At 41.9% G+C, this 25,468-nt stretch overlaps 1 protein-coding gene across 1 annotated transcript in view; it reads right to left on the bottom strand.

Moving 5' to 3' along the window:
• The window catches only part of AOAH (acyloxyacyl hydrolase), an 87,123-nt gene extending 64,249 nt beyond the window's left edge, over positions 1 to 22,874 (bottom strand). Inside the window, exons 1-4 of the mRNA XM_063116094.1 lie at positions 22,798 to 22,874; positions 19,556 to 19,704; positions 4,464 to 4,559; positions 62 to 128 (exon numbers count right to left, since the gene is read on the bottom strand). Of these exons, the coding sequence (XP_062972164.1) occupies positions 62 to 128; positions 4,464 to 4,559; positions 19,556 to 19,694 (302 nt within the window). The 5' untranslated portion in view covers positions 19,695 to 19,704; positions 22,798 to 22,874. The remainder of the gene's footprint in view (positions 1 to 61; positions 129 to 4,463; positions 4,560 to 19,555; positions 19,705 to 22,797) is intronic.
• Between the last annotated feature and the right edge of the window lie 2,594 nt (positions 22,875 to 25,468).

The raw sequence follows: 25,468 nt of genomic DNA, 5'->3' as shown, positions 1-25,468 counted from the left end.
ACTCCCCGTTGTCGGTGCAAAATGGTTCATTTCTCTGTTTATTTGGCTCATTGATACTCACAGTTTAATTATACGTGGTCCAAATAGTTTAGCAACCAGAACACAAATGCCTCGCAACTGGGAAAGTTCTGGAAAATAATACATTGAAAAAGTAAGCACTCACGCTTAGAACCCACGGAAAGGCCTGCAGGGTGCAATCTAATGCAGACAGAAAAAAACTTCCAGCTGGGAATTATAGGACTTCCTTCTAGAGAGTAAGGTTCACTTGTTCTTCTGCACGCAGCACCATCGCAAATGGCTATTGTGGCATGGCTATGGAGATAGGTCGGAGAAATGGCAGGGGGGGAAGGCATATAAGGTTTCTTTGATTATTTCCCATGGGTAGCGAAGTGTGAGCGTAACTAACTCTGTGTGTGTGTGTGTGTGTGTGTGTGTGTGCGTGCGCTTGTGTGCACATATATGTTTTAAAACATACTCAAAGCTCTCAATCCCAGCCCGGTCTTCCACTGGCTGGGACCAAAATTCTACCTTCCAGTTTCTTCTACATTAACTCTCTGGGGAACATCAAAGAGATAATTGGAAAGATTAAGCAGAGCCTTGTATTTTGGAATAGCAAATCTGTAACTACAACATGATTTGTTGTTAAAGATCAGCAAAAGTAGCCTCTGACCCTTAGGTTTCACTCATTTCCCCCCTTCTGGCACTGTTTCACAAGTGGCGTGGTACTCTGCCTGCTTTCGCTCTACCAAACAGAGCAAACAAGACAGCAGTTCCAAGACAAGCAGCTTTCCTACACTGTCAGACAATCAGCCCAAGGTAGTACAGCAGGCCTGCTGATTTGCTTTGGGTTTCTCTGGTCAAATATATCCTCCATCTACAGCAATAAAACAAGTTAACTTTTAGAAAACAATGGGTCCAATTCTCTCTTGGCTCCAATCAGGTTATTCCCATGGGGGTCAGCAGAATTGACAAAAAGCAAGGTTGCGAGATTGCAACCCAGATATTCCCTCTGTCCAAAATTACTGACAAAGTGGGTTCTCCCATGAGAACTTTTGTTTGGATCTGCTGTAGGAGGATTCTGGCTCAGTCGTAGCATAGAAGGTGGGGAAGAAGGTGAACCAAAGAGCTAGCAGGAGGTGCTATGGCAGCTCCATCAGCCATTTTATCAATAGTTTGAAAGGGACAGAGTAAATGTGCCAGTTGCAAAGGGACAGCCTGAGAATCGAGGCGTAAAAGAAGCAAATTAAGGAGGCAATGATTATTATTATTTTAAGCAGGGTACTGTCCCCTACAATTTCTTTATGAAACTTCAGTGACTCAGCTGACCAAAGCAGAGTTATCTATTTCAACCCAGCTGTCAACAAAAGCTCTCCATTCCTTTTAAAAAAGGAGATAGCTCTCTGCTAGTTATTCACATTATATTTAATTTGAATAGTTTTTTTAAAAAGATTTTTGAACTGGCCATTTTTATAAATGGGTCCCTTGACTAAACCTAGATCTTTGTTTTTTGCTATAATGCGTCTGCTATAGAAACATTGGATCGGTGAAAACACCCCTAGGAAGTGGACCCATTCTGCCAGGCCCGGCATAGCCTGGGCATGGGGAGGCTTTTGTGGGCGTAGGAGAGGATGAGACATGCCTGCTTGCCATTGGCTGGGCACCTCAGGGCCATGAGACTGGGAGGGGACTAAGAAATCTTAAGAGAAAGACTCTCCCCTCTCAGCTTCCTCTTTGCTGCGCGGCTCCCTCCCTCCCTCCCTCCCTGTAAACAGTTTGGGCTTGCTGGTTGCCATTTGGGGCCCAGTAGGAATTTTTTACTCATGTACTGATTTGTACATAAGTTTTTTTGCCTACACACTGTAAGACAGTTTGGGAGTAATAAATAGGTTAATTTGATTCAATTTGGTCACATTTTATTTGGCGCTAGGTACAGGCATCCAGAGGGATTGTGAATTGGTGAGCATTCACAGGCGCTGTTCAAGGTGACTGGTAAGACCTGAGGCTCCCAGCTTTGAGACCCACAGCCTGCCTGGGAAATAAGGCTTACCTTTGGGGCCAACCCTACTCACCCTCTCTGAGCTGGGCAGCCTGAGTTAGGGTGTAACAAAGGAAGGTTTCCCTACCCCATAAGGGTCAGGCCCGTGGGAAATCAAATGTTCCAGCGCCTGCCCACGGGCTACGAATGGCTTGCCTGACCTGAAGGGATGCCTGATAGGATTTCCACCCCTTTGCAGATCGTTAAATAAATGTGGCCCTGTTTAAACCCAGCTATTGTTGTCCGTCTCATTATTTCTCGACCTACGCACCACAAGTGCTGTCTCTTACCATTTCTTCTAGAAAGGAGGCATACAACGTCATTTGGCTAAAATCATTTTTATACACAGAATTTTTATAGGTATAACACTTTCCCTTCATAAATATTTAAAAGAGGAATAGGGAGAAACCCTTAAAAACCCATGAAGGAAGCCCTTCTGTGTCCCCAGATGCTGGATCCAATCCAGTAAAACTAAACTGCACACCTGACTTCACCAGCAGATCTGTTTTGTACAGTCTTGGTTGTATGTGTTTTGGATAGAAAATATGTTTATTTTCTACTGATAAAAAAAGAAAGAAAAAATATTCAAAAGGACCAATCCCCCAAATATGATTGGGTTAGGAGAAATAGCCATCAGGAAAAAATAATGTAACAACAACTTCTGAGAAGCAAACATCAGGAGATGATGGATCAATCCCCAGATGTTTGCCCCCATAATCTCTTACAGAGGTGTGCTGCTATGTCAAATTATCACGCATCCAGATATCCTCCATGAATTTGTCCATCCCTTTTCAAATACTAACTAAACTAGTAGTTACCATATTTTGCAAGTGAGTGTTTTGCAAGATGACCCTGGCAACTGTTTTTTTACTGATTATTTTTGCTGTCGTTGTTTTCTATTCTTGGCCGGCTATTTGTTTCTCTGATCATCTGACTTGTGTTTATTATGATTTTACTACTGGATTTCATTTGTCACCTTAGATGACACCCATGACAGAAAAAGAGGACGAAAATATTTGAATAGATAAATGTCTTGTGGTAACGAATGCTGTAAATGAATGTTGCAAATAAGTAAATCTGTATTGGGACCACTGCTATGAAACTACTTCATAAGCTTCTGCGGCAAGGATGAGCATGCAAAATTGCAAGGGGCACCAAATTATCAACAAACAAACAAACAAACAAATGGAAAAAAGGTGGAAATGATAACAGACAACAAAGAAAAGGCTGAAGTGCTTAATTCTATTTTCTACTGAAAATAGAAGGATATATATCTTTTCTTCCCTTCAAAACTGCCACGATCTCCAAAAAGGATTTGTTGTCCATATTGTTGAATGGGCAACAAAATGGCAAACAAAATGGCAAACAATAACATTAGTGATGTGATTGGTAATCATGCCATGTGTTTTTTTAAAAATAAAATACCCAGCATGAGGATGTCAGATTGTTATCAAGATTGCAGCATGCAGGTTGAAGCCTTTCCTTGCTAACCAGACCCTCCACGAACACCCCCTCCCTTTACCGCAAATACATTAGTGCAAAAGCTTCCATTGGGACAAATGGGAACTTTTTAAAAAAGTGTGAATTACTGCACTGAGGTGCTGGTGGTGTAATTTTATGAAGATTGTGAATGAGTAGGAAAGGCTGAAAACCTCCCCTCTGCATATGCTGCAATCTTGACAAGAACTGCACACCTAATATTTAATTTAAAACACATAACGTAATTGTGAATCTTGTCATTAATGTCACATGTAATTAGGTCCTCCTCACATGTTGGCTGAGTTCGGATGACACACTAATCAATGGTTGTTTCCCATTCTGTTCCTATTCCACACCCCCAGTTGATTAGCGTGTTGTCCAAACTCAGTCACAATGTAAGTAAAAGTAAGTGATGAGCATTGAGACAAAAAATCCTAACCACATGATGAGATATTATTATTATTATTATATACAGCAGCAGTGTAAAAGAGTTTGATTTCCCACTTCAGACAGCAGTCAGAGAGTGCATGTTGAAGTGAGACACCAAAGGCCTCTGCAGAAAGAAACCCAGCACGTCAGGGAGTGCTAACTTAACCTTCTTCCTTGTATGCTACTATTCAGTAGGATAGTAGGATATATATCTTCTCATGTGGGACTGTTCAGATATGTTTCCACCCACAACTGCAGCCAGGAAAAGTATTATCCTGATTATATAAACTGGCCCTCCATCTGAGTCATTACTGCTGTTCTTACATCCTTAAAGAAGCACTGAAATGCTGTCAAATTAAAGACAGTAAAAATAGATCCCATGTATAATTATTTGATATCCTTCCATTTCATTAATCCAAGTTGTTATGACTAATAATAGCAGGTACAACATTTATAGCCATAAGCAAGAATTTGTACTGATCAGCAAACAGACTGACATATGGGACGCATTGCTTTTTACCAGGTAAGTAGTTACAGAACCTCTCCATGGCTTTTTCTGTTGTAGAGTTGTGGACTTGAGAAAGCTGTTCTACTATGGACACCATAAAAACACATCCTGCAGAGGCCAAGAGAAAGAAAGAAATATCCATGTTACTTCTTCTTTTAAAAAACCTGCTTCTGTTGTGGGAGAAATTCACCTTTAAGCCTTTTTAAATATTATTAAGATGTTTTGCTTTGTAAAGGACCCTCAGTGGGGAAAATGCCAGTTCATCTATAATAGCCAATTTCCAATATTACCTCTTTTTCATGCGGCTCCTGGCCAACCATGGCTTCCAAATTGGGAGCCAGCATTGGAAAGTGTACTCACTCCATCCATCTCCAGAAATGTTCCTCCATCTTTCCTCCTGATGCAAACCAGTATTCATGCTAGCCGTGTTTCCCCCATAAAACTGAGACTACAATCTTAATTGGAAGTGTATTTGTAACCTGCAATATGAGGAGACTTGTACTACAAGATTAGCACATACTACGGCAGGTATGAGAAATGGGTACAGAAACATAATCACCTGTTACAAGGTTTTTACTTTTCAGAGGAAGGAGGAGCAGGAAGTGCTCTCCCTTCAGTAAAAGAAAGCAAGTGGAATATCTGAGGTTTAATTAAAGCCAGTACACCCAATAGACAAAGAGCTGAGCTTTCTCGATCAAAGCAAAGAATGATAAAGCACAACCCTTTTGAAGCTTTGCCACCCATTTGAAAGTGAATGGGGTTAATTTGACTAAATATGAGCCGCTTGATAGCCAACCTATTGCAAACAGTTTGCAAGACCTTAGATCTGACTTCACCAGCTGTTTTCTTCACTAACTGTCAAGCCTCAGGTTCCAGGAAAAACAGTGAGACAGGGCACCAGGGCTCTGCTGCTGTTATTCATAGTAAGGACACATTGCTAGGACAGGTGGGCTACCTCTAAGGCCAGGGATTTATAAGCCTAGGCGAGAGTCAGCTGACAATTAGGGCATCCTTGGTGGTGCCCTTATCCTGCAATGACTAGTCAGCCCAGTTTCTAGGGAAGACAGAGCACTTGATAGTGCAGGAACAAAGTCACCGAATCCTGCCGGCCTGGCACCCCTGTTCAGGACTCCCCCACCTTGAGCCTTACTCATTATTTAGTTCCTTTGCCAGCAAGCTAAATAGATTAGAATGTACAGTCAGCATAGAATACCTGAGTATACACAATCATTCTCAAAGGGTGGAAAGATTATTCATTTTAAATGTTGTTTTGCACTTTAGAAATGAGATCTGAATGAAGGGCTACTTGCATGTGTGTGCATGTATGTGTGTCTTATTTTCACTGGAAGTAACATAGCAGAGGGCAAAGAGATCAAGGAATCTTTGAGCTTTTCTACACGAGGCATTTATTATGTGCTCATGATTCCTTACTCATGTTTGTTTATGGGATCTTTAGACAATGAGTTTTGCTTCTGTTTTTTAAGAACACTTCCCCTGGTTTTTTTTAGACTGGGCAAAATGGGGCATTATTTCTGAAAGCGAAAGAAAAGGCATTTTCCTACTTGTGTAATTCTGATATTCCACTATAGCACAGTGCCACCTAGAGTTTATGTAGAGGAAAAGGAAGAAAGAAATACATATTAAGTAGAACTTGGATCTTAATTCTGCAATGAAATCCAAAACAGATACAGAGATTAACAGCCTTGTGTAGAAAAGCTCCTTATCATTTGGATTCTCAAACACCGGCAGCCATGCTTATCCTCCACAATACTCCATTCCATTCCTCCTACCACTTGTTCCCCCCCCACACACACGTTTCCCCCCTCCAACAGTCAGTCAGCATTCTCTTGCAGCCAAACACACTAAGGGAGCAATCCTATGACACTAGAAACTGTCTACTGGCCATAGGACTTTTTGGTTTCTGAGAACCGAGATCGGAGCCAGTGCTCCAACCTCTGTTCCTGGTAACCTTTTGCTCCTCCCCACTGCGGTTCTCCCTGAGCTGGTTCCTTCCCTGTGCTCAAGAAGGGAGCACGGACAGGGCAGAAAGGGGGCATGCCTGGGGGCAGGAGACCACGGAATCTTCTTTACTCAGCTTCCTATGTACTGTATGGCCTCCCCCTTCCCCTTCTGAGGCTCCCCTGCTAGACATTCAAAATCAAGAGACTAGCAAAAACTGCAGGGCGGATGGAGCACAGAGGTGAAGATCCCCTCTGTGCTCCGTTTGCCCTGGTTTGGATAGTTGTTAGCCTCTGAGTTTGGAACTTTATAGTTATCCCAATATGACTGCGCCTTAAGTGCATGTGTGTGGGGGAGGGATCCCCAAAGCAGTCCAATTAAACAGCTGAACACACTACCTAATTGGGCTGTTTAGGGCTCCCCACCCCCGGTACCACTAATGGCATGTCTAGATTAGGTTTTTTTCCCAGGGTCATCCCTGATTCATCCCTGTGCATCCAAATGGATCATCCCTGTGCATCCAGAGGATCCTGGGGGCAGGCATGACCCCTCCATTTTCATGGGATAACTGGTTGCCCAGTTATCCCAATTTTCCCTGTGGTCCCAGGACCATCCCAAGGATCGCAGCTGGGGTGCTGTGTGGTCCCAGGGCCTCAAATGGGCATGGAGCTGCACGGGGTGGATCTGTGCCCATGGGGGTGGGGGGCAGCAATTACTTCCGGAATGTCACACAGCCTTTTAGATACTGGGGGAGGATTGTGGAAGCAGTTAAATCCATGATATTCCTCCTCCCCCCCTCTACACCGTTAGGTGTAGCTATAGACATGCCCCTAGTTTTTACCCCTAAATACTTTTATTGTACTTCTACAAACTTTGGAGTTCTCCCAAGCCTGCTGATGCCTCCCTCTTGTGTCAGTGTCATTCCATTTTCTCTACATAAGCAATGTCACTCACATCTAACCATTCAAAATAGATGGAATGATACTGTATTTTAGTTGCTGTCATAAATACTGAGATATATATATATATATGCAATTTGTATGTGTTTAGCCTATATTTTTTTCCAAATGTCTAACTTTATGAGAGTTGCATGTTTATTGTGCATACAAGTATTTTATATATGCCAAAGGAAAAAAATTGGTTGCAACTTCAATCAGAAGCTGTTGAAATGATTTCATAAGTAATGTAAGTCCAACTGACAATACTTTGTGAGGCCTGGCAGTAACAAGGGGATGATCCAGTGTTTCAACTGGATCCAGTTAGTTTTTCCCTACCCTGTGCCTGCTTACCCTTCCCTGTACCTGTTGGCATTCTCTTCCCCTCCTTATTGTTTTACTATGATTTTATTAGATTGTAAGCCTATGCGGCAGAGTCTTGCTATTTACTGTTTTACTCTGTACAGCACCATGTACATTGATGGTGCTATATAAATAAATAATAATAATAATAATAATAACACTCCCATTTGCAGCCTTTTAAGATTTTAAAGTAAGTGGTAAGATGGATGCAGATCTCTGACTCCCCCTCTAAGGTTGAAGCACTGTCTCTGAAATCTCCAGTATCCTATGGCCCCACAGACAATGTCTAGAGACCATAGGATTGCTCCCTCCATTGGTTAATTGGTATACTGAGCAGACTACCTAGATTATGAACCTCCTGACTTTAAATAGAAGAATTAATATTTAATAAATATTTTAAAGTATTGGGTTGGGTCCAGACTTAGTCATATTTAGACTAGATCCTTGAAGTCAATGGGACTTAGGTTAGCTTTGATTAAGTCACACAGGTTTCAGTTGGTTTACACTAAGTATGACTAAGGCCAGATCTACACTTTGTGTCAATCACTACAAATGTGGAATAAAAAGCAGGATATAACACTATGAAAGTGGTATATGGAATGTGGATTGTGCCCCAATAGTTAACAGTGCAATTCACTACCACTATAAAGCAGTAGTGTACATTTAGCCTGGATTCAACTCACTATCTTTAGATATTGTTCACTTTGGAGACAGCTTTGCCAATTTTGCACACACAAATATTTCAGAAGCACATGCTCTCATAGGCTTTTGATTTATTTGACCAAACACGAACATCATTCTTTCGATACATTCTTTCCATACCTAAAGAATATTATTTTGCTAAAGCAAGATGGTTGAGCCTTTTAATTATTGGTTTCAAATATGCAAGTCCTAGTTGACTGAATTGTATTTAGCTGCAGTAAATAGTTAAGGTGGGTTCACTTTTCCATTATATGCAAGACATGCCTTGATATGAGCAAAATATCAAACATTTCTTCACCAGCAACTAGAGCAGTGGCAGAGAACATGTAGCCCTCCAGATGTTGTTGGTCTACAACTCCCAACAGCCCTTGCCAGCATAGCCAACAGAGAGGGATCATGAGAGTTGCAGTCTAACAACATCTGGAGGGCTACACGTTCCCCATCCCTGAACCAGGACATGATCCAGCCAAGACTGCTTTAACTTAGATAGTTCAGCACATCTCTCACTCATCCATTCAAATTCCTGGCACAAAACTGTTTAGTTATGGATGACCTTGCTCCATCATGTCAAAAGTTTGGAGTTGTGTATAACTTCTTCTTAAATATATAAATAAATAAATAAAAATAAAGCACCACTCAAGGGATTTACTTTTTGGTAGCACTTGACAAAAGCTTTATATTCCTTGACAGCATGAAGAACACTGTTTTATTTTAAGAAGTGTCTCGGTATAACGTCTATCATCTCTTTGAAGCTAGACCTGGGCATTAATAAAATTGCCTGTCTCTTTTCAAATAGAGTTTGTTCCACCTGCTATTAATTTATGATGGGGATAAGAAGAGACTATACTCATATTGTTCAACAGCAGAAAATTCACATTTCCAGAAGCTGCTCTGTCATCACAGTAAAAAAAAAAAGTAAGAGCGAGGGCGCATGTTTAATAATACAATGACATTTCCAATAGACTAAAGGGATTTTTTAAAAATAAAATAAAATAAAATAAATCACATCCCAGCTAATAAAGTCAAAGTAAGAGTTAGCTGGCCATGAACCCTCTGGCATGCTGAACAGACTGTTTAAATTAATCTACCTCTGCAGCAATGTATAAAGGAAATTCTAATTAGAGTGGTATCAATGGATGCAGATAAAAGGCCAGGCACAAAAGAGTTGCCATTTTTAGCATACAGATTTTAGATACGGGAAACACGCTCAATTTCATTATTATATTTTCATAGATTTAGTGGCATTCTGTATGATGCTGTTTGCATTAATTTAACCGTATGGGAATAGCTTAGCATTTTTATTTTAAAGAGACATGCATACAAGATAATAGATTGCATCTCTATAGTTCTCTCTCTTTTATGGCTCATGCTGAATTCCTACATGCCCTTGGAGCTAGCAGGAAGTACACATAGCCAACTGATAAAGAATGAGTTTTCCTAGTATTTCAGGCCAGGATCCTCCTGGTGTACCAGCCAGCCATTAGCACAGCAGAAGACCTGCCCAGTTCGTCCCTCCAACAGCGCCGACACTATACAAAATTACAGTTTTGGGGGGCTCCAGCTCATAGACCGAGTCAGCATTATACACATACAGCATTATAGGCCAGGTCTGGGACTTATTTAGGGATAGATGAATATATCAATTTTGATATCTCTGTGTTTCGGAGAGAGCTTCGGCTATTGGGAGGTATAAAAATGTAATAAATAAATAAATAAATAAATTTCTCATTTCTCCAGTCTTAAATGTGGTTTGCCTTGAATGTTGAGAATTACTCCAATCTTACATTCAGTTCCACCTGTATATTGAGGGTGGTTTTTCTTAAAGAGTCCACATGGAAGTGTGGACCCTAAAGGGTCCCTAAAGGGATGCTTTAGGGTGGATTCCTGCATTGAGCAGGGGGTTGGACTCGATGGCCTTGTAGGCCCCTTCCAACTCTGCTATTCTATGATTCTATGAAATTCATAAGCATTTTCGTGTATATTTCTTCTAATACATACACTTTTGTATGTGTTTTGTCTAATATATGAATTTTTGCAAGCAATTTTCCTAATATAATGCATTTTAAATGTTATTTCCCGTGTCCCTGCACTTCAAAAGACTTTATCAAAGTAATAAAGTCAAAGCTAATTAGAATAAAACAAACATTTTGATCATAAAAAATATAAGAACATAAAGTATGTTCAATCACGTGAACTGGACAAAAATTATCTAATATAATCATAAAGATGTTTTAAAATGTAAGTAATATATGAAAAATCCCAGTTTTCTAAAGTCCAAAAACAAGGAAGATGCAACTGAAGATTTGAATCAAGTCCAGAAAGGAAATATAGCTGCACCATTCAACTAATTAAGATTTCAACCATTTCAAATCCCTGCAACTTTCTTACAAAAATATTCTGGAGTCTTGACAGGAGGGAAATATAGTGGTCCATTTAAGAGATCCCTTATTGATGTGGGTGTTGGGGGGGGGGGTAACTGTATTAAAAAAGGGCTTCTTTTCTGTGTTTTCACAAGAGGACTTGAAAATTAGGAACCTTTTGCATGCAAAGCCACTGAGCTATAGCTCTTTCTCCAACCATGATATTTGAACTTACTGGTTTTAATTTCAACATTGATAAGCTGACTTTCTGAACCAAGTCCATCCAAGGTGGTGTACAAAATACAACTTTTAAAATATGATGATATAATAGCATAATAAAATTTAACATTCAAAAATATTTGTTTAAAATATTTCAAAACAGCCAGCATATAAGGGACCATTTCTGTGTACACTCATGGATTTGTGAACCAGCTGCAGCTTGGATGAAGCATCCACTAATAACTTTGATTTTCCCTGTTCTGGTAGGTAAGAGAGAAATTGCTGACGGCTTTGATTCCTAAGCCCTGTATGCAAAACCAGGAATGTTGCAGCCCAGACAACATAACAAGGCTCTCTGGAAAATCCCCAAATATAAACATGCAGGAAGAGTCTGCTTTCGAGTATGATAGTTCTGATTCTCCTCTCTGCAGCATCTCAGGGGAATGGGTTATCCTACTTGTTAAAACCCCGACAGTGCTCCATGCAATGAAATGTGGTTCAAATTCAAGAGAAAATAAGGAAAGAAGTAACAAAGCCCATTGCCTCCTGTCTGTGGGGAAGGAAAATGACCTTTATGAAAATGAATATCTGTTCTCAAAAGGCTTTATATCTTTATGCAAATACAACGAACAGTTTTCTTTTCTTGCTTTATTTGGATATGGAATCCCAGGCCCACCGGTGGCTTCTGTTCAGCTAAAGTATTTGGCTGAAATAGCTGATGGAATTCACTTAACTCCCCTGGGACTGTTTTGTATTGCTTGCCTCAGTAATACAGAATCTTGATATTCACAATGGCGTCAGGGACAGAAAAACAACCAACTCCCTCTACCCCAACCTGGTGCCCTCCAAATGTCTTGAACTACAGCTCCCAGCATCCCCATCTTCCAGCTAGCCATGACTGCAACACAACTCTGTGGTAATCCTTTGAGGAAAAACAGCTACTGACAGCCAGATGAAGAAAATAATCTTTCTTACAATTTTTTTAACACCCAACACATCACTGGATTTGCTCCTCATTAGAGAAAAATGAACCCTGAATTGAGGGTGTCCAAATCATTGCAGGCAAAAATGGGTATTGAGGCCATCATGCTGCCAACTTAATATTCTGAAGGATCCTAAATGTAGGACTTCAAATTTTAGGGTGTTTATAGTAGATCTCTGGGTGATTTGCCATAGATGGGCAATTTTTTGATTCTCAACTTTTGAACAATAGCAACAACAAATCGATCTTATCCATCTAAATTAGGCTGCTGAAATAAACAGAGCTTGGGGTAACCAAGAACAGTCTTTTGCATGAAAGAACTTGCAGGTCAGTTTAGTTTTGTTACAGAAAACAAATTCCTATGCTGCTCAGAAGCACCCTTTTCTTTCATTCCCAGGTCTAATCTGGACACTACACTAAATCCGTAGCGTGCAACTGATTCTCACCATATTTTGCCCCTTGAAGTAAGTGTGTAGTGACCCAATCTGGATCAGGACCACTGTGTGTGAGTAGGAGAGGTTTAAATTTTCACACCCACCCCACCCCCCAAATTCACCCCCTCCCTAATACAGGAGCTTTTAAAAAGAAGCTCCTCTATTGACACTTCTTTAAAAGATGTGTTGGGGGTAGGTGGGGGTGAATTTAGGGTGGGAAGGTGGCTGGATGGGAAGGTTTGCATTTCCCCTACTCATACACATTGGTCCTGATTCTGATCAGGGCCCTGCATGCTTACTTCAAGGTAAAATAAAATAAAATAGTGAGGATTAGTTGCATGCTATGTATTTGGCTCTGGCTTTGCTCCTCTAAAAAGCAAAGTGGATTCAACAAGCCTGAAGTCTGGCCACCCTTGTTCTATACACTGTTCAACTAATTGCTTCATAACAGATATTGGTCAATATCCGCAGTAAACTTTAGCACTATAAGCATTGCAACAGATTGCTTGGTTTCAGATAACATAATTGGGAAATGGCACAGTAGTTTTCTACATGTAGGAAACTTTCTATATTTATGGAATGCTTTCTTTATCTTTTTTTAAAAAAAAACACTGCAGAGGATTCCGGAGGGGTGTGTCACTTCATGTGGGGTACTGTTCAACACTTCTTGCCAGTTAAACTTGTGAAATCTAAGCCTCTCTGCAATTGCCAGGGGTTTAGGTGGTGCAAAATGTTCCTGCAATGGAGCCACAATTTCAGCAAAAGGTTTGAAGTATGGTTTCTCTGAGTATGTCATAGATGGTATGTCTGACCCTCTATATAATTGAGCAATGCAGGCACTTTCTTTTCTTCTGTGGTATGGAGAGCAAAATACTGTCCAAGGTGTTCAATATACATGGGCTAGTCTTCTACAGGTATTATCAAAGGGGTCCATGTACTCTCTCTGGGATCCCATTTTAAAAATGTAATCTTTGTAAGGTTGTTCTCTGGCCACCTCACATGCCTTTCCAATTCTTCTGTTTGAGATCTGTGCTTAGGCCTAGTCTGTATTACAAGGCACCTAGGCCTACCGCCATCTAACCAGCCCAGTCTCTCCCACTTAGGAGCTCCTTTCCTGATAGCTCTGAATGCGGTTACACTAGTACTGGGTACAGTGTGAGTCAAGCCTATTCTCATTCTCATTACCATGATGTGTTGTATCCCATGGATAAGTCCTAGATGGAGCACTGACTGCAGCAACTTCTTTATTAGACAGACAGGTTGCTTGCTTGCCTGCTTGCTTTGTTCTGCACTGACCCTAGAACAAGGGTCTTGAACCTCTTTCAGCCTGTCGGTCAAATTCAGTTTTGAAGAAGCCCTTGGAGGCTGCATGAAAGCAAATGGGGGCAGAGCCAAAGATACCAGATATACCAGCACGTTTTATGTTACAGCTATTAAGGTTTTAGGGGAGGCATTTCAACATTTTAGAATGGGGGGAAAAACTGTGCAAAACCTGGGAAACCACCAAATGATTGGTGATTGGGGGAAAGGGGCATGGCGTAGGGAAGGGGACGTGCCCTCTGGGGAATCCTGGAGGGCCAGATTGGGACTCCAGTGGGACTGGTTTTGATCTGCAGGTCTGAGGTTCAACATCTCTGTCCTATAGCCTTGACATGGAGCACACACAACACAGTCCACCAGCAGAAAAGAAAATAGAAAAAAGTAAATGATAGAGGCATTGCTATGATTAACTATAACTTCAGAAATCTGTGACCTATTCAAACACTTGCTCAAGTTCTTTTGTTTCTCTCCTTTTGCATTCATTACCCCCTTTTGCATTCATTACCCCTTCATTACCTCAATTTCTCACCCTTGCCATGCTCACTATGGGGCTGTTCACACAACATGCTAACATACAGGTTTGTTGTTGAACTGTGGGTTGTTTGTTGAAGCATTGGTTAGCATGTTGTCTGAACCCAAGACATTTTCTGCATGGTGACTTGTTAACCATGGAACAGGGCTTGTTAACCACCCTGAACAACCCAACACAAACCATTCCTGGAGGCAAAGGCTATTGATGGCTACTAGCCCTGATGGTTGTGTGCTATCTCCAGTATTCGAGGCAGTAAGCCTGTGTGCACCCGTTGCTGGGGAACATGGATGGGAGGGTGCTTTTGCACCATGTCCTGCTTTGTTGTTTCCTGGCCAACAGCGGGTTGGCCACTGTGTGAACAGAGTCCTGGACTAGATGGACCCTTGGTCTGATCCAGCATGGCACTTATTATGTTCTTATGGGTTCTCAAGGTGGCTTGTTTGAGAAAAATAACCACACTGCATGGCTGACAAGCCACCCTGCAGAAAATGTCCTGGGTTCAGGCAACATGCTATCTTATGGTTCAAGAAATAACTCATGGTTCAACAACCCACACTCGACAACTGAGTGTGGGTTAGCCAGATCTACACCAAGCAGGATCTAACATTTTGAAAGTGGTTTGAAACAGTATATGGAGTGTGTCCTGGGTCCCAACAGTTGTCAATACCATTATAAACTATTACAAAGCAGTAGTGTAGATCCTGCCTATGTTGTACAATCCCAGTCTTTGTCTCTTCCTTTTCCTTACCATACCATTTAATATTACTCTGCACTTGTGACTGCTTTTTAAAGAAAGTGTGTGCAGGTGGTCTCTGTGTTTGCAGATACAATTAGGGGTGTGATCCGCTCCGATTAGGAGCGTAGAAGCAGCAGCGGATTGGCCTGCTCCGCCTTACCCAGAGGTGGAGTAGGAGCGGACCGCGGACCCCTAGAAGCAAGGCGAAGAGAAGCGACCATTTTTCGGAGCTCCTAGTTCAGGCGGAGCGCTCCGGTCGCCATCTTGAAAACATTTCGCCATAGGATTGCATTGCGGCAAATAATCGCGGATAACTACATTCTTTTTGAAGCTATCGTTCTGGAAATTCTTGTGCTCAGAGAGTCGTGGATGGGGGTCATTTTGAGACCACTCTCACCTCTCTGCGTCGTGTGGGTCGCGTGCTATATTTGTTTGAAAATCGGGTCAACCGCGCGGCTCAAACGGCGTTTTCGGCTTTTCGCCCATAGGATTGCATTGAGGGAAAGACTCGGGCATAACTGGGTTGGTTTTTAAGCTATCGTTCCGAAAATTCTTGTGCACAGAGAGTCGTGAATGGGGGTCATTTTGAGACTACTCTCAACTTTCTGCGTCGTGCGGGTCGCGCACTAGAAGTTTTTAAAAAATCGGCGGGAAAAATACCTTTTTCAAAGGGCTGAGGGGCAGAGTCAGCTCCCGGTCATGATGATCCCAAAGTTAGAGGAGGGCATAGGCAAAACAGGTAACTTGGGATTCTGGGAAACTTCTCTTTCTTCATCTGAACGGGCTTTTCCCAGTGTTTTTTAAAACAGTAGCCCCACCAAATGCACAAACACAACCTGAAATCATATACTAAGCCAAGAATAAGAGATAGAAACACAGCACTGCTACCCACCCTAACTTTGGGGAACAACTGAAAAGATGTGGTGCAAGGGGATGAGCTCCCCTAGGGCATCTCATCGTGGACGTGCCCCCACTCTCTCCTGCACTGGAAGGCCATTAGAGCCTTCCAAAGAGAGTAAAACGGTGGAGCAATGCCTATCATGAGTCGAAGTGAGCGTTCATTTCTTAGTGGTGGAGCGATGCCTGTTATGAGTTGAAGTGAGCGTTTGCTTCTTAGAGCTCTCGTGGTGAAGCAATGGCTGTCTTGAGTTGAACTGGCAGCTACTTCCCCCTCCCCCGAGCACGTCCCCCTATTGCTGGTAAAAGACAGATATAGCCTTTTTAAAAAAATTCTTCTTGCTGTTTATTGAGCAACACTGCTGCTTTTAATTCCACCCCTCCTTTGTTTATTTATTGATTTATTCCATTTTATATGCATTACTGGCTTATCCTTGGCTCACTTCCTTATGCCCCCAGAAATGCCAGCTGCATGCCTGCCTGCCTTCCCTCCCTCCTCCCCTGCCCACCTCGCAGGGATGTTGTGTGTGTGTGGCTTTGACTCAGGGGAGAAGTCCTTCCTGCGCTCACTTGGAGTTTTGGAAGTTCCAAATTTTGCAGGTTTAAGCCCCGCCAAAAAACAGGGGATGATGGGACTGCCTTGAGTCTCGGCGTGCGTATGTATCCCTGGATAAGCTGTCATGGTGGTGAGTTTGAGGGTTTTTTTATCGTGCAAAATTGACGGAGCTATGGAAAGGGGTGTTGAATTTTCATAAATTCCCCAAAAATCAGGGGATGATGGGACTGCCTTGAGTCTGGGCATGCGTATGTATCCCTGGATAAGCTTTCATGGTGGCGTGTTTGAGGTTTCTAACGTGCAAATTGACGGAGCTATGGAAAGGGGTGTGAATGGGGTGCCCGATTTTCAAAAATTCCCCAAAAATCAGGGGATGATGGGATTGCTTTGAAACTTGGCGTGCGTGTGTATACCCCCATGAGGTGTCATGGTGCCAAACATGAGGTTTCTAACTTGAACAGAAAAAAAGTTGTATAATTTTTTAGCTTTCAATGCAAGCCTATGGGGGGGGGGAAAAAACGGAGCTCTGGATCCGGATCCGGAGCTCCGAGCGGAGCGGAGCGGAAGTGGGCGGGGCGGGGGTGGGGCAGAGCGGCCCGATCCGGAAAATGGCGGATCTGCAAGTGAAGCGGAGCGGGGGGTCCGTGCACACCCCTAGATACAATGGGCATCTGCAGCATAGAAAAACCTCTGCTTATATGTCAAATAGGATCTAATTACACTAGAAGTTGGATTTCTTCATCCCATGATGACTTAGTATGTCATGTTCTCTTTGTCTTTAGTTGGCCACCCTTTCCCACCCAAATATTTTTTTAGCAGTTCTACTAAAACTGCTAAATGCCTTACTTACATGAGCTTGTTACCATGATTAAATCCAGAGGCTGTAGCATTGAAAGCACTTGCTCATAAATAGGCCCACTGACTGCAGTGGGGAGTGGTGTCACTAAAGACAATTAGCCCCACAATTGTATCATCAGGTAAATTATCTGCATGCACAGTAGTTATAAGTGTTGCTTATTTTCCTTTGCAATTTGCTAGCATGTAGAAAGTGAGAGCTTGTTCACATCTCTTTTGTTTGGAGACTATTAATCCATACTGATTATCCCTGAATAACAACTCCCCTAGAGCTGTCCTCACAAGTCTGAAGAACCTAGAACAGTGTGTGTGTAATGCCTTTGTTGTTTCGACAGCGGCTGGGGGGAGAAATCAACCACAAGGAAGCAACTATTGTAATATGCCAAATACTAAGTTCAACTTTTGAATATTTTTTTATATTTATATACTCACACCAATCAGAATTAAAGTTAAAGTTTTGAATATGAATATAAACTCACACAGGTTTTATACAATACTTAATATAATGCCACATTATTATCCAGCAATGTCCCTCTCCATGGTCAAGGTCCTTTTATAAGATTTGCTCAGAGGTCAGTCCCATTCAGCAAGAATCCCTCTCAATGTTAGTAAACAGCTTCCTGTTTATTACTCCCTGTTCAGTGCAGCTGAAGTATTTGTGTTGAATTGTCCCTTAATTAGTTGGTTTATGCTCTTCATAGGGGGCTTTAATTACTGGTTTTCTTATACTTCTTCTAGTTATAATTTTGATATAAACTTTGAAAGAAAAAATAATGAAAGGAAACCAGTAATTAACCCCCCCCACACACATGGGGATACTGACTAATTATGGGGCAATTCATAACTAATCACCCAGTTGTGCTGAGCAGGAAACAATAGAACAGGCTTGACTAGCAAGCAAGAAGCATTTCCTTAAAGGCACTTTAAGACCCTTGATAGTGCTGTCTGCAATAATTTGGCAAAAATGTCATCTGGATGCTTTGTAAAAACTATGATTAAGAGATAGACAAGTTCAGAGAAAAAGAAGTATTAGCAATTGAAATTCCTAGCTATTTAAATTCCTAGCTATTTATTCCTAGGTGTTTATTTAAAACAAACAAACCACTGACATTTATGATCTACCCAATTTCTTCAATTCTAAGACACACTTTCCCCCCCATATAAACATCTCTAAAAATGGGGTCCATCTTAGAATCGCGGGTGTGTCTTAGGGTGGTTTTTTTGTGTGTGTGTGTGTGGTACTGAAATTAGTGTGCATCTTACAATCGATGGCGTCTTACAATCAAAGAAATATGGTAGATTTCTACAACGTCAAAACTGACAAACATTTATTTTGCTTTTGCCTATACATAAAACTGGGACACTTGCACACTTGAAAAAAATCTCATACACATAATCTTATTGCCAGATGCATTATTCAGGCTGTTGGCTGAAATTTGGTGAGAAATTATTTCGTGAAAGGACTTGTTTTCTATATATGAAATATTGCCTAGAGGGTTTTGTGTGTGTGTGTGTGTGTGTGTGTGTGTGTGTGTGTGTGTGTGTGTGTGTGTGTTTTAGAGTTAAAGAGAAGTACTTGCATGATGCAGAAACCAATTTTGTTGGAGAAGAAATGGAGTGTTGTGTTGCATTAAGTTGCGCTGCACAACACAGCACAAGTTAATGTGGCGTGCTACATCCTTCCCACCTTCAAAGGACAGTCAGTCTGCTAATGGGTTTTAAAATGCATTCTTCTCATGGAGATTCTCCATCATATTCAGAGACTGAATATTCAACCACGTAGCCCTATATAAGTTCATACTTATAAAGACGTGTTAATAGTGGTTGGTTGGGTAATAGTGGTTGCTTGGGTAATAGTGGTTGGTTGTGTTGAGCCTCGTGTGGCGCAGAGAGTTAAGCGGCAGTTACTGCAGCCGAAACTCTCCCCACGGCTTGAGCTCGATCCCAGCAGAAGCTGGTTCTCAGGCAGCCGGCTCAGGTCAACTCAGCCTTCCATCCTTCTGAGGTTGGTAAAATGAGTACCCAGCTAGCTGGGGAAAAGGCAACTGCGACTGGGGAAGGCAATGGCAAACCACCCCGCTACAAAGTTTGCCAAGAAAATGTCAGCGAAAGCAGGCGTCCCTCTAGGAGTCAGTAATGACTCAAGTGCTTGCACGAGAGGTTTCTTTCCTTTTCCTGGGTAATCTACTACCCTTTATTAGTGTAATCACACCTAAAGCAAACAAAATCCCCAAATCCATCATTAAATACATACCCAAACAGGCGACTCCTTGGTGTTTCTCACTATGTGGCAGTTTACGTTTACCATTTGGAATGGACGAAGTGCCATTCAGCAAAAGTATGAAGAGGAGCAGGAATGTGAGGGAAGGAGCCATTATCCAACAAATTCTCATTCTAAAGAAACTGAAGAGGAAAAATCACAGGAGAAAAACTATTCAAGATTAGCATGAAAATAACTGAAATACTTAGGGGAGCCTTCCTCGACCTGGTGTCTGCAAGATGTTTTGGACTACAACCCCTATCAGCCCCAGCCAGCTTGGTCAGTGGTTAGGGACAATGGGAGTTGTAGGTCAAAACATCTGGAAGGAGCCAGATTGGGCAAGGCTGACTCGGGTATCATGAATAGTTCTCATTAATTTTCAATAGTACAAAACTCGTGCGTGTGCTTTATATAAACTCTTACTATGAAAACCTAGCAATTAATAACATCCTAAGCACTAAGCCCTCTACACAAAATGTATCCCACTGGTGGCTTCCTCTTTTTACATTTTCAGGCAAGCCGATAACTCAGGAGCTTTTGGGGGGCTCCCAGTGAGCTGTCACAAATGGCTGGTGCCAGGGCTATGGTGGGTTACAAGATGAGTGGTAGCATGTCTATATGAAAGGTTTGCCCCAGGGTGGCTTTGCAGTAGTGGCACATCATCTACATGATGCAGCCGCCATTGCGAAGCCATCCGGGGGCAGACCCCGGAAACTCCGCTCCAAAAAAATCAGGCACTTACCCCAATGTTTTTGGTAGCGGAACCCATGGTGCCCCCTGCACCTGTAAAAGTAAAAATTAAATTAAAATGGGGCCATTCCTCCCCCCCTTTAAAAGAAATTATTATCTGTATCCCCGCAGCTGTGCAGATTCAGATAATAAAAATAAAAAGAAATGGGGGAAGGAACGGGCAGCCGGGGAGGAGAGTAGGGTCGCCCCGAGTCCCTGCTTCCTCTCCTAGTGTCCTCCCTCTGGCTGCCTGTTCATCTCCCCCATTTCTTTTTATTTTTATTATCTGTATCTGTGCAGCTGCGGAGATACAGATAATATTTTAAAAGGGGGGGAACAGCCCTGTTCCTCTCCTCCTCCCCATTTTTTATTTTATTTTTTACTTTTAAACACTGGGAAAGTTTGCAGTTGCGTTCCTTCTGGTGCAGATGTTGAGAAGGAACGCAAGTGCGGGCACAAGGTGCCTCGTGGTGCCAAAGCACCTCCATAAAGATGGGGTCCAGATTTGTCTTTGAAGACAAATAATAATAGATTTGTAACCTGCTTTGCGATCATGATCCATTTCTCTACACTACTGTTAGCATATGATGACATCGCAGAGGCAACCAGCTTCCTGCTTTACACACAAAATCCTCTAACTAATCTGATACTGAGGAAAAGTCACTTGATAAATTCACTGAATCCTTTCTCACCCTTTCTTTCATTGGTTGCTGGCCAATTCCTAGCTATGTTTTGGATCCTTTACTGGATCACGATCTTGTAGACCATCATCATGAGGTGACTGCAAAGAGCTGCCTCTTTAAAGCACAAATAAACGGATTCTGAGGGAGTTCACTTTCTGTCTCTTCATGAATACTCAGCTACCTGACCACCTCTATTGTTAGGGCTTCAGAAACCTTCTTTTCAATCTACCTGTTTTCTGATAGGGTAGGGAACCTTCAAGCTTTCTCAAAGTGAGTTTTCAAGCAAAACTGTTTAGGTTTTTCCAGAAGCAACTAAGAGAAAACAAAGACGTTTGCCAAAAGCTCATTCTGGTTATTAACCTCAAGGGCAAGCCCCTCTAGAGGCGGTCATGAGGAAGCAAAAAAGAAATTGCTGGAGGCACAAGATTGACCTCCAGCTCTGGCATTTGGCCCGAGGGAGGGAGACCACAGCCTCCTGCGGTGTCAGTCAAAGTGAGGCATCAGTTCTCTGTCTCTTGGCGCGATGCAGGTACATATAGTATCCATTTTAAATGATTCCACATGGTGGTTGCCTCTCTGTGGCAATCCATTTTTAGGCATCGGCTAAATGTATGGAACAGATGGTTTTCTCTACTGCTACCCCATAAGGGTTCTGCCCTTTGCGCCTGAGTGGTGTAGTCAGCCACTGCTTATGAATGACTCACCATGTGGAGACAGCAACCGTGTGGAGAGATTTCACTACAGCCCTCATGAAGAAGACATGTCTCGTGCACCAAGCCTCAAGCAGGAACGAGGCCATAATGAAGCCCAGCTCTAGCAGCTTCTGCATCATCAGAAGCGACCAACCAACTTCACACTTGGAGAAACATTGCTTTAGGGCAGCCTTCTGGATGTGTTGCTAGGGTAGCATGTGTCCTCTTTTACAGAGGACAGTCCTCTTTTTGAAGAGGTGCCGGAGCACCACCCTCTATTTAAAGGTGTCCTCTATTTGTTGTCCAGTACAATTCCAGTTTAAAGATAAAGAACCATAAAGGGAGGGTGCCTTGAATTTGACTATTTACAGTGAGCACCTGGACAGGAGACTGAACACATGAGCACAAAGGTCACTTGGACATAATATAGTAATTATAGTAATTATTTCTGTCCTCTTATTTTATTTATTGTTCATTATTTTATTTATTGCATTTCTATACCGCCCAATAGCTGAAGCTCTCTGGGCGGTTTACAAATTGTCCTCCTCTTATGTCCCCCTTTTTTGGTGATGCACTTCTCCCCACTTTTTTTGCTGATTGATAAGTGACCACCCTACTCATCAGCCTCAGCTGCCATGGCCAATGGCCAAGGATGATGGGATGTGTAGTCCAAACATCTGGAGGGCACTAAGTTGGGAAAGTCTGCTTTAGAAGATCTATATTCCTCACTAAGTATTCCAGAGAAAAATCTACTTCTCATTCACATACCCTGTTATCCTACAGCTTTTAAATCCCCTTCCCCACAACATGGATATGGTGGGTAGCATGCACTGCACTAACATGGGATCTAAAACTACATGTAGCAGTAAAGGTAAGTTACCAACCATAAAGCAATTGCAAAGATGGCACACTATACCAGCTAGAGAGTGCCACATTTTTTTCCTGACAAGACCCCTGTATCTTTCATAGCTGCAATGATAGGCAGAAAGACAACAGGTGATGCTTCTCCCTTTGCTATATTCCCTTGCCAAGGGCAGTTGCAGATGGCAAATTTCTGCTCTCAAAACAAATAGCAATTCTAAAAACAGCAACAGCAGCCAACTGCAAACAAAGCAAATACCGCAATTCTTACCAGTAATTTATGTAGCTGGGTCTCTTAAGTTTTTTAAAAAAGCAACAGCAAAAGGAAAAGTCTCCTGAGGAGAGGATTTGCTCATAGAAACTGGCTCTTGTCTTGGTTTTCCTCTTCCTCTTTTCTTAATAAGTACAGTATGTTTAGTATTGGGGGTGGGACTAGACAGCAAAGTTCACAGCTCGATACTTTCTCATGAAGTGAACTCAACTGAAACCAAAACGTGAGGAAAGAAAGGAAGTCCCTTGTTCACATGACTTAATATGGGTAACAAAACAGATACACTTTACAGATTGATTCACAGCCTTACACTTCCATCCTAAGTCGGTAGTGTGATACTAGCAGTAATGTGCAGCAAGAGTAAGGGGAGTCATGATAGAGCTGAACAAAATTATGCATGGTGTGGAGAATGTGGATAGCAAGACATTTTTCTCCCTCTCTCATAGTAATAGAATGCAATGGGTTCATTCCATGATGTTGATTGGTGGGAGATTCAAGACAAATAAGAGGAAATGCTTCTTCACATAACACATAAGAAAACTATGGAATTCACTTCCACAAGATGCAATGATGGATGCCAATTTGGATGGCTTTAAATGGGGATTGGATAATTTCATAGAGAATAAGGCTATCAATGGCTACTAATTCTGATGGCTATATGTTACCTGCAGAATCAAAGGAAGTAAGCCTATGTATACCATCTGCTGGGGAATATGGGCTGGAGGGTGCTGCTGTGCTCATGTCTTGCTTGTGGGTTTTCCATTGACAGCTGGCTGGTCACTGTATGAACAGAATGCTCGACTAGATGGACCCTTGGTTTGATCCAGCATGGTTCTTCTTATGTTTATTTATTTATTTAGTTAGTTAGTTAGTTATTGCATTTATATCCTGCCTTTTTTCCTCCAAGGAACCCAAGGTGCTGTACATAATCCTCCTCCTCTCCATTTTATCCTCACAACAACACCCCTGTGAGTTAGGTTGGGCTGAGAGTCTGTGGCTGGCCCAAAGTCACCCAGTGGATTTCCATGGCCTAGTGGGGACTAGAACCCGGATCTCCCGACTCCCAGTCCAACACGTTAGCCACTACACCACACTATACCATTTATGTTCTCTGCTGGCATTGAGGAATGACCTGTGTTACTGGAGGTGCCCCGGAACGCATGCGGAAAACTCAGTTAGTGCAGACGTTCCTCTGATGGTGTCCTACCTATTGTGGGGAGGGTTGTGCCAGGAGGGTGTTGGAGCTGGCTGAAGAAATATGTCACTTTCAAGGGCCCATTATTTCCTTGGAATGCCAACAGAACCAGAAGGGAGTTCTATGTCATCTCTAGGACTGGCATTAAGTAATTCCTTTCCATTGCCTAGAATTTATTTTTATAGAATGGGAGGGATAGAGAGAAATCTCACACCCCTCCTGCCCTGGCTGCAGCAAACTGGCAAGGTAATGAATGTGTGGCAGTAGTTCTGTCAGCTTAACCCCCATTGCCCCCTACTGCAGATGGTAACCCATAGGATTTTAATTTTATTTATTTATTTATTACATTATTATACCATCCAGTAGCCGAAGCTCTCTGGGCGGTTCACAAAAATTAAAACAACCAACAAATTTAAAACACACATACAGACTGCTCTGTTAGTCTTGCAAATGTATTTTTCCTGGAGAATTTAAAGATAATGTTGCTGTCAGATTGTACATTTGGATGATTCAAACTATTAGAGTTTTTTAATTTTCATAAAGAGAACTAGCAGCCATGAAAAATTGACATCTCTTCTGTGCATAGCAGTCAGCCAGGTGTTCTAAATGCAAGACGACATTTCTGTACCTGGTCTAGTGATCCCCTTTTCTTCCTTTCAGTCAAACCTTTTGTTAAGGAGGCAGCACATTATGATGCCTACATTTCCTTTAATCATCTGAAGAACCTTTTAAATGCACGCCAAGTGGTATCCCATGCTGCCTAGAAACCCTTGAAAATTGCAGAACCTAAATAAAAAGGCATTGTTCCAAATGCAAAGCTTTCAAAACATGATGCTTTTGAGACAGGTTCTTTCTCTCTAGGACTGGTTTTTTTCCCCTTCTTCTTCTAATCTTAATTTTTCTCTAAGGCCATACATCTTCATGGCATTTTTAAACATTCAGGGAAAGTTCTGGTGTGGTGTTGTGGCTAAGTGTGAACTTCAAAACCACCTGGTTCTAGGGATGTGTACCAAAGGCAAGATTTCATTCAGACCCCACTTTGCTATTTCAGAAAGGGACCTGAGTTGGCTTGGACTAGTTTGCAGGCCACCTGTTTCAACCTGGCCCCAATTCAGAACCTCATTTCAGAAAATGAAAGCTCCTGATTGTCTCCTGATTGACTATAATAACAGCACCATGTACATTGATGGTGCTATATAAATAATAATAATAATAATAATAATAATAATAATAATAATAATAATAATAAATTAACAAATGGCTACAAGGTGGGTTTTTTTGTTTTTTGTTTTTGTAAACTGCCCAGAGACCCTTGGCTATTGGGTGGTAAAGAAATGTAATAAGTAAGAAACCTGCCACATTTCATTTATGATTTTTTGGGTAAAACTTGTATGAAAATGGCATAGATCACAGAGATGTTCCTTGGTAACCTGCAAAGTTTCAGAAGGGATGTATCATTAAATGATATGTACGGAT

Source organism: Elgaria multicarinata, chromosome 1, assembly GCF_023053635.1.
Source record: "Elgaria multicarinata webbii isolate HBS135686 ecotype San Diego chromosome 1, rElgMul1.1.pri, whole genome shotgun sequence".
NCBI lineage: Eukaryota > Metazoa > Chordata > Lepidosauria > Squamata > Anguidae > Elgaria > Elgaria multicarinata.
This window is presented reverse-complemented; position numbering and strand designations above follow the sequence as displayed.